Consider the following 15,592-nt stretch of genomic DNA (forward strand, 5'->3'; position numbering starts at 1 on the left):
AATTGTTTGTTTTGAATTGGACGCGTGAGAATTTAATCAATTGCCAAATTATGACAGACGTTCTGGACCGCAAAAACAATTTAGTACACAAAATGTAAATGTCAAACATTTTGGCAGCAACAAAAGTGACAATATTTGGAATGATTCTTAAAGCAAAATTAAAACGACGCGATTACGAGCCCACACACGTTTACATTGTCCCCCAAAATACACATCCAATTATCGTTAGCTAAATTCAGCCTTTAATTCTATATAGGCTCATCCGTGTGACATTTAATTTAGGGACAGACATATGATTGCCAGCAATTTAACGCACAAAAGATGTAAAAAAAAAGAAGGTATTTTTGTGCAAACCAGCTACCATTTAAGCACTACAAACGCACAATCTTCGTTGCAATTTGTAGCCTATAGCCAAATATGCACGCCCCTCGGTGCGTATTAATAAATTGGTTTTGACTTTTCAGGCACGTTTAAAGGAATTGAAATGCAAACTGCATTATATGGCTGGCGCGTTCTGGAAAATACAAATATGGACTTTTTTTTTTTAATTGACGAAATATAATAATTAATACATAAATATATAAATGTGAGCATTCAGTTAAAAGCAAAACTGGCTGTAACATTTTTAGAATTGTATATAAATAAAGGCGTTGCCACTATTTTTTTTCATGGTTCAAATTATGGGCCAAAAAGGAATAATCTGATTTGTATTTTTATGATGTAGTTCTAAAGCATAACCATTAAAGTACAAAACAGAGAAAATCACCAATAATGCACCACTCATCAATTTTTATTGATTAAATTAAATTTAATAACTAAAAAAAACAACAACAATGGGGGTTTCATCATGACTCACATTCTCCCAAATTGATAGGGAAACTTTTTTTTCTTTTTAAATAACAGTGGGCCATTTCATAATTTTTTTTAACAACTCCAATGGCCATACAAAACGTAGCCTATGGAACAATATGATGCAACAATCAAACAAATGTTTATTCTTATACACCATGAGCTTTTGTGGTTTAAATGATATTTCCTCTCAAGTTTTAATCTCTTTGAGAATTGCACTGCAGGTCAAATAATCTCGGCAGGCTATTGACAATTCCTAACTTCCGTCATAAATCAAAATGGCCAATGGCGGTTTTACTCGGTGAAATGACCCTCTCCCATTGAAAAGCATTGGATTTTGGATTATTGTAATTTGATGTGTGAGGATTATGGACTATGACAATCTGCTTGGTTTGTAGTTAAAGGCAGAAGCAAAACAATACACCATTTGTTTTCACCTTCTAAAGGAAGCATTTGCAATGCGGAAATATCAGAAATGCCCAAATGTTCGGAACAGTCAATTTGATTAATAGTTTGTATAGTTTAGAGACCTTGCTTAAAAAAATAAATAACTGAAGGGATTTTTTTTTTTAAGAAATAAAAGAAATAACACTCAGATAAATATACAAATCCAAACAATACAGTTTTGCATGTTAAAAAGTCTCAACATTTTTGCAAGTCTTGTTCACACAGTTGGACTTGAACATGTTTCTTTCCTCAGAATGATACAGCACATTCCAAACATCAACACGCACGCACGCTCAAATCAAATGTAATAAAACCAAACAAATTCACGTTATTTGTCCATCATTGATCACTCCAAAAAGTGTTGTGAACAATGTCAGTGTCTTTATTAAAAAGTCCCTGTTTGGATGGGGTAGGGGGGCTGGAGGTGTGGAGGGAAAGCGGTTGGGCGGGAGGGATGGGATGGGGGTTGTTCTCCACAAGTGGGAGGCCGGGTCATCTCCTAAACCTTCGAAAGGGTCTGCTGTGTGATTTGGAGTAGGGTTCCCAGCGCTTCCTCTCTGGCGGCTTGTTATAGACGTAGGCAGACGGGCCTGAGTACTCCTCATCTGGATTCTCCTCCATCATCTGCAGCTTGGCCTCGATGGCGCGGATCTTAGCGCTCGTACTTGAGGAGGACACACACACACACACACACACACACAAATATATTAAAGAGGAAGTTAGCAGGCTTAAAGGGAAATACTGGTGCGAGAGTGCCAATCGAAGGAAGAGTGACATTTTAAACGAAGGATACATGGTTGCAGGTGAGAGGAGGAAGAGCAGGAGTGAGATGATGCGTCTGGGCGGGTGTGAAGGAAGACGGGTGTTTTTATTTCCTCTCGTGTGAGGAGCGCCATTTCAAGTCTACACTAGAGTCCAAGTGTGCGCTCTGTCCCGAGAAGAGCTCTCGAGATGGCATCCCGCGCTCGGAGTCGCCGTCTCTCGTTAAGAGCCCTCACTCTGCTTTATTGACCACGGCTGCCGGCGCGGCGATGAAAGCCGACGAGGACAAGAGCCGCTCCCCGAAGTAATAGCAGGACTTGTCGACATGACTGGGGACACGCAAGTCGACGGTCAATGGCATGGACGGCGGCTGTCTCTTTTTGTAAATGGGATGCTTTCATATGAAGATGAGTTACTATCTGGCTGAAAGTGAACCTTGTGAAAATTCTACTGCCACAGAGAGAATAATAAGGAGAAAAAAATAAAATAAAATAAAAATGTATTTAAATTAATAATTTATTTTTATTTTTATGAATGAACATGGAAAAAATATTTTACACACTGTACCATTTTCACAAGATAATATGTACCCCTGGATAAAAAAAAAGTGTTGGTTGGTTGCTGAAATATACGAGTGCAGTCAATAATTGGGGTGATGATTACCAAAAGCCCTGGATTGGCTGGCAACCAGTTCAGGGTGTACCTCGCCTACTGGCTGAAGCCAGCTGGGATAGGCTCCAGCGCCCCCTACGACCTTTATGAGGACTAAGCGGTAAAGAAAAAGGAAGGATGGATGGATAGATTACCAAAAGCCACTTACATATCCACACATTCGTCTTTATTTGTCAACTCTTTCCCCTTTTTGTATTATTTTAATTTACATGATCAGGATATTTCGGGCAATCACTGATCAGCGAGTTTGAAGGAAAAAAAAGATAACAGATCACCGATTTGATCAGAAGATTGAGCAATATATCTATTTTACTCATTGACTCGCAGCCTTTTTCACTGAAGCAACCCCCTTCGCTCCCGGCTGTTTTACTGGATTTTGACAGATTTTGCAAGGCCCACAGAATATTGTGTTCTATTGCTATAAAAACATGGAACCTACCAAAAGAAAGATTAGAGTCTCTTCTTTCACCAGGAAAAATGTATATTTCTATCTGTTTCTGTTTTGTAAGATTTTGCATTAGCATATAGCTAAGTTTCATTATTATCCACAAATCTGTTAAAACAGTGGGGAAAAAAACAGCTTGCTGCGGCATGGCCCTGGCTGATCTCTTATACTCTTATGCCACCTGTTGGCCGTTTCTGTAATAACTACCATTGCTTCAAGCATTCTCTTCAGTTCAGAGGCTGCGTCAAAGCCTTCTGTATGCTCTAGCATAAAAAATAAATACGTCTTTAGGAAAATGGTAATATTTAAAATACAACATATTTATGTGTTTTTGTGAGCAAATGAGCTAAGCAACATTTATATTTACTCTACATTTGACCGCCACCATTCGCGGAGAAGAGGGATTGGCCTGCCCCACGAATAGCAAAAAACAATTGGTCAATTACAGTTTGATTCACTCTGAAATCGTCTGAATAATAATTAAATAACTAATGATGATAATTCTCCCCCCCCCCTCCCCTCTCATGATGTGGTACGAGTCAATACAAAATGTGAATAAGAATTCACAATAAACATGCAGCCAACATTAATCCTGATGGCACACAATTATTGTCTAAAAGTGAAATGAAACAACCACGCAATGAATAAATGTTTAGGGGAAAATGTGTTAAGTGTGCGCTCAAACAACCTGAGGTGGTTCGTCGTCAAGGCTCCCTCGGCTCCGTTGCCGCTGCTCGACGGCTCCAAGCTGGAAGGCATCGTCTTGTCGTTACGGAAACCTTCGAAACTCTGCAGGTGATGATGATGATGGTGGCAACACAAAAGCACACACAGATGGAAAGAGACAAAGCGAAGAGGTGAAATAACTGATAATGACACAAATCACAAAAGTCAGACATGTAAAACATAACATTGCATGTAAAAGGAAAGAATGAAGAGTTAGTTTAGCATTTAGCAAACAACTACAGAACATGCATGGAGAGGAGCGCTCCAATAGAATTCTCTTTACCTATGGACCAAAAAAAAAAAAAAAAGACAATAAACAAAATGGACGTCAGGTTGGCACCACATTGAATATTGGGCCACAACTGTCAAGGAATCTGGATTTCAAAACATGTTCATGTTAACCCATACATTCTATTCAAATTAATTTTCAAGAACAAAAACATATTGATAAATTCGCAAAGGTATTATGTTAGAGGTATTTTGTGGGGATAAACTTCAGTCTTCCAAGAATTAAGTTGTACTTTTAAAGATAAAAGTTCTATCCTGGAATAAAAGCTTCGAGAGGGAGGTGCGCAAGTAAAAAATAAAAAAAAAAGTATCAACAAAAGAATTTGCAGTGGTGGCCCGTAAGCTTTGTGATGATTTCACATGAAGCATTTTTATACTGTACAACTGCATCATGGCCGTGAATCCGACATACTAAAACCATTTAAATGAGTTCATTTATTTGAACACATTAATATTAATGCTTTAAAGGATAACAAAAGTATTACAATATATACCCTGTACTGACATTCATGCAATGCACTAGCTCAATTTAGAATGTTTCGTTTACTTATTGCCGTCCCCAAACGGTGCCACTGATCGTGTGAAGACCTAGTTCGACAGATTCAAAATACGGTTTATCACTCGCCACTTGAACGTCACTTGGGATGCCGCATCCCGTTGTCCTCACACCAGCTACGACTCGTCTGTAGCACGCAGTTGTTGCCCGTGTATTATTGGACGGGCTAGCTTAAGATAGCAACATGAGGCTAACAAACAGGCCCGTGTGTTTTGTTTTTGCGGCGTCGTAGTTATGCCGGCAGAGCTTCGATGAGAAAAGTCTTTTGATTCTAAGTGTTGAGCAGAAGTGGGTCAACAACAAAAAAGCAACTATGGGGGTTCAGCGGTTCTGTGGTTTACAACAGTCCGGCAACGGGGGACTTTTTGTGAGCCTTAAAAGTCCGCGGCTACACCTTGTTGTCGTGGTTACGGCTGACAGTATGGCGCAACACTCTCAAAGTTTTTTAATTTTTATTATTATTATCATTATTAGGGCAAGCACTGATTTTGCGGGACATGACTTCAATTTGCATGAATTGAGCTTAAAACGTTGGTCATATTTATTTTTGCCACAATCATTGAAAATTCGTCCACTAGTACATATTAAATTGTAAATATAGTTATGTTTATTGTATATATTGTGTTTTCATCTTTGTCAATGGCTAGAGCCAATACAATAAAGTAAAAAACAAAACAAAACTGTTTCTTCTTCGGTTGTTACTTCAGGTCTTTACCGTGCACTGCTGTTGATATAGCGCCTCCATAATGGCGCAACGCTGCAACTGCAGTTAACTCATTCCACTGCCATTGACGGCTATAGACGTCAAAAATTCATTTGAACTATTCTTTGTTTTACATTTTTTTCCACTTTTATTAACAAGAGTATGAAAACCTATAATTTTTTTTATTGTACATTTAGAACAGATATAAAATTTGTGATTACTCTTGAGTTAACTAGTGAAGTCATGTGATTAATTACAATTGAAAAATCCTAAAATATAGGATTATTTTCGCAAAAAAAATTACCCCCTTAAATTAAAAATAAATAAATAAATACTATAGGAATTTATTCCAGTAATACCCTTTTTATATATAAAAAAAAATACTTAAAAATGTCATTCATACAGGGATGTCAGAAAACGTTAAGTAGGTTTGTTATGTGTGTTTTATTGGCGCTAAGCTACAGCTGGTGAATCCCAGTTTGTGAGTAAAAACCAAAACTGTACCATTTACGCAGCATTTAATTTGCTCCAGTGGGAGATTTTGTTGTCTCGTTGGTGGTAATTGTTATAATAAATAAGTAGAATTAGGCCACGATGATGAAAAGCGACACTTGTGTGTGTGCTAGCTAGCATGCGCGACTGTAGGGTGTGATTCATCTCTATACAGGATATCCCACCACTATTTGCCAGTAAGCAGTCTATTGTTAACAGACAAGAGTTGTACTGAGAGCCCGCTGCTGTCTCTGTAAACTAATGACTTGAGATGGAACGCGAAGAATGGCGGCTTGAATCCTCTTTTAGTCATGTTTTTCCAGGTACCAAAATTCCAGGACAGTCCTAACTGAAAGCAATTGTTGACCTGGACACTACCGGGTGCCACCCTGTGGTATTTGTATGTGATCCTTGTGTAAAAGATCCTTAAGACAAAGACAAAACCTGAACTACTGTACCTTTCGCATGATATTGTCATCATCGGTGAATGGAAGAAGCGAATGTGACACTTACCCTTACCTGTGCGTGTGCCCAACGCACCACCAGTTTCTTGGTCAGCGCCAGCTTGCCATTCAAGCACTGGATGGCTCTTTCAGCCTCCTGCAGACAGAGGGAAGATGGATGACATGTTGATTGTCTTTACAGCTGAGGTAGGAAAACGAAAATAGAGTCACAACCAATAAGTGGCTCTCACGCCACAATACAAGGAGTCCTCAAAAGACACACTCCATTAATGCCATACTCACTGTTTTTCACTTGATTGATTAGTAGAAGTGGGAATCTTTGACTGTCTCACGATTCGATTCCGATTTTTGGTTCTGCGATTCTATTCAGAATCGATTTTCGATTCAAAATGATTTGATTGACAATGATTTCTGCTTCAATTAATAGAATTTGTCATGATCTATTTCAGTCTGGTTTGCAAGACAGAATGGCCGATGGAGACATTCAAATGTACTAAACACACAAAATGAATTACACACAGTGCACACTTGTATGTAAACGCACTTTGTTTAGCTTGTTTCCCTAACATAGCTAGTTCAAGGCTAACACACAATGGAAAGTGCCGTTAACTCGCTAACGCTAATTAGCGCGCTACTCGTGGCACTTTTGTCACTCAAAAGAACGGTTCTAAACCCCCCCCCCCCCCCCAAATTTTATTGGCATAACTTGATCATGACTTTTTCCTTCTACTCTAATGATGTAACGCGCGGAACCACAGTGCCCCTAAGTGGCCAAATAGTGTACAACATGAACAGTGCTCCCAATAAAAGGCACACACAAACAAGGGCGAGACAGTATAAAATAATTTAAATAAAATCGATTTTGGGACATTTAAAATCGATTCTGAAATGTGCTAAATGAGAATAGATTTTTTGGCACATCTCTATCGTTTAGTTATAGCCGGGACCACATAAATCATTCAACACAAATGTGAACAATTCCGTTTTACAAATTCAGGTTACAGACCTCCGTTGCAAACCAAGGAGCCTGCATATTAATTAATGAAGCACTTAATCTGGGAGTGTGAGTAAGTGTGTGTGTGAGTGGAGAAGATAAACACACACTTCCTTTGTATAACTCTTCTGGGAGGACTTCATAGCCCAATGATAGACACTGGCTGTGAAACGAGATGCTTATCATGATCCCTCCCGGGTCATTCGAAAACAAATACAGGCTGTGCGGCAAGTCAAGTTAGGGGTGGGGGATGGGGGTCCTCTCTAGTGTTTTTACAAATAAATACAAAACAGAATGCACTTTTGTGACACACACTTATTACGTTGTGATTATTTTAAGGTGGACATCATGACGATGCATAATAAATAGTTATTGTTAGGCAGAAACCTCTTATGTCCAAATTTGGTCAATTACATTTTTTCAAAAGTCAATAGTATTATTTAGTCCCCACATGTGTTTGTTATTATTTATTATTATTAGGGCTGGGTTTAAAAATGTAAATAATTTAATAATTGATATCGATTTTCCTTTTCAAACTCGTTATCGATTCATAAAACCATGAATCGTTTATTTTGATGTCTCTTTTCCCATAAATTCTTAAGGATATAGAATTTTAAAGGCAATTTTTTTTCCAAAATCTTAATTTTCTTGAAAGTTACTGTTCACACGAATTGAAAAGTATTTTCTTACATTTATGAAAGACCTGACATATTGCACTTTTAGACAATTCAGAATATTTTGAGTTTAGATTTACAATTATTGAATTAGAATTATGAAATCCTTGCTGATCTCAATGTTTGTGAAACACTTAAGTGATTTTAGCATGTGTTAAAATTCCCTTTGGAATTTGATATTTGTGGAGTTTTTTTTATCATGTTTATCATTTATATGTTCCATAATTAATCAATATCGGATTAAAGTGAAGCAAATTGAATCGATCGGGAAAAATCTAATCTAACTGAACTCTTGTGAATTGATAGCTAATCGACTGGGGAAATTAGAATCGATACCCAGCCCTAATTATTATCATCATCATCATTATTATTATTAATAATCATTTTTCAAAACAAATTATTAACTAATCCAAAGCACAAAACAACTCCATGTTGAAGAGAATGGGAAATAATGGTGTCCACACAAAATATTGGCATTTTCACTTAGGGGTGTACTCACTTTTGTTGCCAGGGGTTACGCTATTAATGGCTGTATTTGAGGGAACGCAAAATTTACACACAAGCTATAAACTGACTCCCTTTCATTGTGTCAAACTCATTTCTTGTCCCATGAAAAGATATACAGTAACTCAATATCTGCAGAGATGTGAGGGGTGTACACACTTTTGTGAGATATTGTGCATAATGGTAAGATTAATTGTGTGTGTGTGTGTGTGTGGGGGTGTGTGTGTGTGTGTGTGTGTGTGTGTGTACCTCTCTGGTGTTGAAGTTGACAAAGCAGTAGCCTCGCGGTTGCCCCTCCAGAGGACCGGACTTATGGAACAGGAAGTCGAACTGTTTGACATGGCCAAACCTTTCTAAAAGCTTCACCAAGTGATACCTGCCAAGAGAGGAAACATGGGACACAGCCCGCTCATAAATAACAAAAAAGCCACAGGGGTGTCAAATGAGTATATGATTTATCTTTATTTATTTAGTTGGAAAAAAAAATACTGGAACAAAAGGAAACCGTTTTGTCTCCACATCAGAAGGATTGTCATCCTGCACCCCGCCACTGTACAGTGTGAATCTGTCAAGTGTCCGGGATAATGAGAATGGCAGCTTTCCCCTGCCAGACACCTTTTTAGCAGCGGGGCCAGCTGTTGTGGCACGCCTGAAGACAGTAAATCTTTTATTGAGACAATGCCGAGGATACGGTAGCAGGACAATGAGGGAATAAAACAAAGGAAGCCTCGAGCTCCCCTCCCGTGCGCCCTCTGCACAAACAACATGCAGCGAGCGGCTCGACTTAGAAATGTGCTCACGGAAGAGCTATGCGCTGTGTGCGTTTGGAAGCGTGGGTACGGCTGGGCTCGTAGCGGCATGGGATAAATGTGTCTTCTGGGAAAAGAGGCTGGACAATGAGACCTGCGTCACCTGCCGACATCCAGGCAATGACAATGTATTAAAACTGAAATCAGAGTGCACCGCTGTATTTTTAGATTTCAACTTCAGGCTATGTTTACGCTACGTTGCCGATGACTACGACGGTCCCGTTTGTCCCGTTTATCGCGGAATCTGTGATGGGCTGTGGGGGGCGACAGGGGCTGCTCAGGCTAAAAAAAAAATACATAAAATTTCAGCTATTTTGTTATTGTAACTTAAGTGCATAACGTGCATTCACAAATCAATACGCATTTTCAGTTTTTTTAATATCTTCATATGTTGGAATGTGAGGTGAGTTGTTCAAACGGAAAGCTCAAATTTGAATATGTGAATGTGACTTAATGTGCTATGTTAAAAAGTAGAAGCTAGATCTTGTAGCCGCACATATAGTGCCTGAAAGTTACATTTGTTATAAATAGAATATTATATGGCCTTTAATGGAGTAAATCAATACTTTTTTTAAACACTATCATTCTACAAGTTAAAAAAGGCTGTTGATCCGTCTGATATCTGCCGCTAATTGTTGGTGGAACAGTCAACTGCGAGGCCAGAACTCATACTGTTATGTTGAAATAATTTAGTTGTGGACAATTTCAACTTTGTTGCCTTATTTGATTAAACATCTATTGGTATATGCAAAGAACTTTTTTTTTTTACAGTGTACAACAAGCATGCATAACTTTTTTTTGGGGGGACTTTGTAAAGTTTGTCAAATGTAAAATTGTTACACTAGTGCATATTTGTAAATACTTTATTTTGCCATCAAAAGCATATTTTCATTATTGCCGTTGTTGGTATTTTATAGAGTTGTCACTTAAGCACAAATTATATCTTTTCACAAAAGTTTTTTTTTGGGGGGGGGGGGGGGTCCAACGCAAGTGATTTGGGTGAAACCACCCATGTTCTACTGCTAAAAAATATTTTGTCCAGAATTAATTAGGTAACTTCATTATTTTTCATTTACAAATAATACCTTTAAATACTAATTTTTCCACTTGCTGTCGACTGAAGATGACATCACCTGTGCTGAGGAAATAGGTAACGAGTCCGACCAATCATGGCTCACCTGTTTTCTGGGTTTGGTCAGCAAACTGAGCCTGATTGGTTGTTACTTCCCCAGCACAGGTGATGTCATCTTCAGTCGACAGCACGTGGAAAAATGTGTTTTTAAAGTTATTAACTCATTCACTGCCATTGACGGCTATAAACGTCAAAAATTAATTTGAACTATTTCTATTTGTTTAATTTTTGTTTCCACTTTTGTTAACAAGATTATGAAAATGTACATTTAGAACATATATAAAATTTGTGATTAATCGTGAGTTAACTAGTGAAGTCATGCGATTAAATTACAATAAAAAAAATGTAATCGCCTGACGAGATGATTATTAAAAATTAGGGGCGTCAATTTTTTACTCGCATGACTTCAATAGTTAACTCATGATTAATCACAAATTTTATATATGTTCAAAATGTACATTTTCATACTCTTGTTAACAAAAGTAGAAAATATAAATAGCTAAAATTATTTTTTGACATTTATAACCATCAATGGTAGTGAATGAGTTAATTGTACAAGAAAAATAATGAAGTTATCAAATTCATTCTGGACAAAATATGAACTTTTTACTGCTGAAAAGGCTCAATGAGTCAAGTATCCTTTTACGTAAAAAAAAATTATAAATTAGAAAACTTTTTTTTTTTTGACAATGAAAGGAGGTCAATTTTTCATTTGATTGTTTCTGTGTTTACATAAAACACAATATTCTGCAACCTTGAAAGGTCAGTCAGAACACGAAATTGTCTAAGGATGCACGAAAATATTGGTGGCCAATAATTTCCAGCAATTATTGACTACTTTGACATCATACAGCTAAACCAGATAATAATAGAATAGTAGACACGCCACGTTAGTCCATCTGTTGTGTTTGTGGCTCAAGTTGTGCCCAACTCCTCAACCCCTCCCCTCCCCTATGTTAGTGACGTTATAATGTGTGCGACCTCGTGTTCACAGAAGATGCGTCATGGCGACATGGCAGTCACCAGTGTGGGCTTTCTTTACCGCGTCTCCCCCCTCTTTTATTTTGTTTTGGCAAACTCAAAAAGAGTTACTGGTTGTCTTTAAAGCAGAGATATCAATAAAATTCGGCTTTATGGTGCTTTACGCGATGTTTCAATGTATTTGTATATGTTAGACTTATAGTAGGATTCAAAAATATATTTGTTTTAAAGGTAATTTTGCAAACAATTATCAACTTACTTTTCGGTTATCGACGTCGGCACTTTCTAAATGATTGGTTTATTGATATCGGTTGAAAATAGCATTATCGTGCATCCCTAAAATTGTCTGACACTTAACTCATTCACTGCCAATGACGGGTATAGACGTCAAAAATTAATTTGAACTATTTCTATTAGTTTAAAAAAAAATCCTACTTTTGTCAACTAGTGTATGAAAACCTAGAAATTTTTTTATTGTACATTTAGAACAGATAACATTTGTGATTAATCGTGAGTTAACTACTGAAGTCATGTGATCAATTACGATTAAAAATTGTAATTGCCTGTTGCCCCTAATTTTTTATATTTTTTTCTTCTTTTTTTTAAGCGCGTCAGGCGAATAAAATATTTAATATTAAGTAATCGCTTGACTTCAATAGCTAACTCACGATTGATCACAAATGTTATATCTGTTCTAAATGTACAAAAAAAATTCTAGGTTTTCATACTCTTGTTAACAAAAGTGGGGAAAAAAAGTTAAACTAATAGAAATTGTTCAAATGAATTTTTGACGTTTATAGCCGTCAATGGCAGTGAATGAGTTAATAGGTTCTCTTTTGTTGAATGGCTGGTATTGAGAAAGTTAAATGCACATTTTCACAGAAAAAAAACTGATAAAATTCCAAAGAACACACAAATAAAGATGTCAGACTTTGCAGGACTCAAGGTGACTCCAGGTGAAATACTGTTTTGTTTTGTTCGACAGCCTATTATTGTTTCGTTGTGATTTTAAATCTCAAGAGGGCTTGTGTGTATACCTGGCACAGTGGCACTGCAAGGATAGCTGTATGACAATGAGTAGTGCGTGTGGGAGGTGTGGAGCGCGACTTTCCAGGTTGGAGTACAGTTGTACAGCTCCCTTGAGGGCTTAAGACCACAAATAACTTCTGCTTTTCCCAGACAACACCCTGCAAACATGCCTAATCAAAGCTACTAACTAATAAGCAATTGCAAGACTTCATACATTGCAGCTAATGTTCATATATATGATATTAAATATTCTTCTTTTTTTTTAAGATACAGTATTAAGCAAACACATACCCAGTAACCCACACACATTAAAAAAAAAAAACTCTCTGTCAGTGGAAAAAAAACAACAACTGTATATAAACAAACTGGTGCATATACAATGCAGACACTCCAAGAACATTTTTGGATACTCGCAACAGAACCACAATGGACTGCGCCTCATGGGGGCCGTAAAAACCGCCGGAGGAAGAGGAGGAGATGGGGCGGGGGGGGAGAACCTGCAGAGAGTGAGAGTAAAGTTCAGAGCGGCAACGTTTACGGCAAGGTGAAAGGTGGAGGCGGGAGGATGCTGCTGCCAAGGAAGCGAGGTGAGAAGACAGGTAGTGGGAGAAATGAGGAAAAGGAAAAAGGAGGGAGTTCATTTCAGGAAAGTGATGATCTAAGTGGACAGCGGTGGAGCGACAATGCAAAATATGACAAGGAGTGGATGTTACAATTTATGAAAACACCTGGGAAGTGGGGAAAAAAAAGTTGTGAGAGAAAAAAAATGCATGACGTGTCTTCTTTAAGTCACTTTAAAATAAATGTGTAACTTTCACAACTTTGAAAGACAATTTGTAGAACAAAAATGATACATAAATAACCTATTGCTCTTTCCTGCAACGCTTGTTTCAACGACTTTTTGCTTACCAAGTTAAAATAATAATAATAATCATTTGAATTGTGAAAGTGAAATAATCCATTGTATGATTTGAAGTGTTAAGCTTTGTGCAAGAGCAATAAAGGACCTAGCAATGCGGTGCTGCATTCCTCCTCAAATGGTCACAACTCTGCTCGGTGGAACAAACAAAGTGTACCGCCAGGAGCTAATTAATCTTCCCAATCAGCAACAGGAGCCGTGGCCATTTCTCATGTTTTCTCTTCATACGGTGCGCGAGTAGCGCTATTTAAACAGAAGTGGAGCAGGGCATAGGAACGGGAAGGAAACGCCTGTCTAGACGCCTACCAGAGCTGCAACACATATATTCTGCAGAAGCCCCCCAAATGGACACACAAAAACAATCTCGTAGCACAAAAAAAAAAAAGACCTCCTAGTCTAGTATTGTGCATAAAGCTAATCTCAAACGCACACATTCGTGTTGTTATTCACATTCGGAGTCCTCCAATTGCTATGCAAAGAACCAACAAGAGGATATAATACAATATACATTGGTACCCCCCCCCCCAAAAAATGCCAAATAAAATTTGCATAATTTGGGGATTTAATTTTTGGTAACTTGTACAATTTATTTTGTGTCGCACTTATTGGTTTTACATAAAATCACCTCCTGTTTTTGTTCCCATTCCTTCAATGCAAAGGATGGGATTGTCAGCCAACCAGTATTTTCAAGTTTGTTAAAGCAAAAATCTGACATCATGTCACGTCACGACTCACAACTGTTAAAATCTTAAACCATTGGCTGTATAGGTTAATACAGGTTGTAAGCTAGCCAGTGGAATTTATAATTCCCAAAAATACAATATATATCAATGGAAAATGTTGTTTGGAAATCAGACCAATATCAGATCGTCGTCGACCTTCAACTCAAGATACATCCGTAGAAAATACACAAAATACAGCAAGAACCACACAGACACAGGTCCAGGTTGACAAAGAGAGAGTAAACAGGGCAGGTGGGTGAAGAATGATGCAGAGCAGCTCCACGCTTCACTGCCACTGTTTCACACAACCAAACCCCTGTCTGTTTCGTCTCAACCTGCAACACACACGTGCTACACGCACAGTTCATCAATCATGCGTGCACAAAGCTGTGCCTCTCTCTGGGAGGCAGACGTGGGCACCTTTAGAAGGCAAAGTTTGGGATTTATAAAACAAACATCAGTCTTGCGTTGAATGCCTTAACGCTGCTTAGATTTGGCAGCTTCATGTGTGTGCGTCATACTTTTGTTAGGTTTGGGTGAAAAGTGGATTTGTGTTACATTCTGATCATATTTCTAACAACTGTCGGGTGCAGTTTTTTCACCACTGTACTCACATCAACAGTATCAAAATGCAGTTTCATATGCTAACAAGATTATAAACTTACTCAGTGATTTTGGGATCGATGTTGCCTATCCATAGGCGGTTTCCATCATGGGCTCCACTGTCTGAAATGATGGAGGCATTTTCCATAGTCTCTGCTGCAGACGACATGTGTCCACTGACAATTAAGACAAAGTAAAAGAAGATAATTGTACATTGCTGTACCTAATATTCAGCAAACTTATTTTGTGGAGGAACATTGTGTTTTTCAGAGGTATGGAAAGTTAAAACAACATGCATCTCTTATTATTTGATTTAAAAAACAACACACGAGGCGCCGAAGAAAATTATTTTCAATTTTATAGAAATCGTGCGCTGGAGTTCTGGTAAACACTTGCAGTCTAATGTTGCAGAACACAAACGAGCTTGTGTTGTTAGGTACCAAAACACTATTTAAATTGACAGCGCGCTGCTCGATTTTAGTAACAGTGCTCAGTGCCGTGAAATCACTACCAAAGTTGAGCAACTAATGTTAATTACAGCTTTATTTTTTAGCAGGTCACTAGCGGTTAGCATATTTAGCACTTACCTCCTCACTCGATCAGACCTGCTACGACCGCGGTTTCTTCAATTGAATTTGCTTGTGATCCCGCTGTCGGGATGCCTCAGTGATGCCAAATAATGACAACAGTCATTCTAAATCCATGGAGTGGATTATTGATTTTAAATCCAGTTGGATATGTTGTTTTGAGAGCGGGGCAGTAGGTTTCCCACCGTCCAAAAACACAGGCGCGCTGTGATGTCGTTGCCTTATTTGAAACGC

The 15,592-nt window shown here is 38.0% G+C and overlaps 1 protein-coding gene across 2 annotated transcripts; it reads right to left on the bottom strand.

Annotated features, from left to right (window-relative positions):
• Positions 1 to 769: 769 nt before the first annotated feature.
• rbm18 (RNA binding motif protein 18) lies at positions 770 to 15,569 on the bottom strand. 2 transcript variants are annotated; one of them, XM_086095856.1, is made up of 6 exons: positions 15,359 to 15,569; positions 14,834 to 14,947; positions 8,826 to 8,952; positions 6,460 to 6,540; positions 3,864 to 3,964; positions 770 to 1,960 (listed from the first exon to the last, which is right to left on the bottom strand). In XM_086095856.1, exons 2-6 carry the CDS (start codon positions 14,938 to 14,940, stop codon positions 1,789 to 1,791), a joined length of 588 nt encoding a protein of 195 aa, XP_085951982.1. In that variant the 5' UTR covers positions 14,941 to 14,947; positions 15,359 to 15,569; the 3' UTR covers positions 770 to 1,788. The 2 variants fall into 2 exon arrangements, with proteins under 2 accessions (XP_085951982.1, XP_085951981.1); XM_086095855.1 differs by having other exon boundaries at positions 6,454 to 6,540.
• Between the last annotated feature and the right edge of the window lie 23 nt (positions 15,570 to 15,592).

This window comes from Leptonotus elevatus, chromosome 15, assembly GCF_054856555.1.
Source record: "Leptonotus elevatus isolate MCC_2025b chromosome 15, RoL_Lele_1.0, whole genome shotgun sequence".
NCBI classification, from domain to species: Eukaryota; Metazoa; Chordata; class Actinopteri; order Syngnathiformes; family Syngnathidae; genus Leptonotus; species Leptonotus elevatus.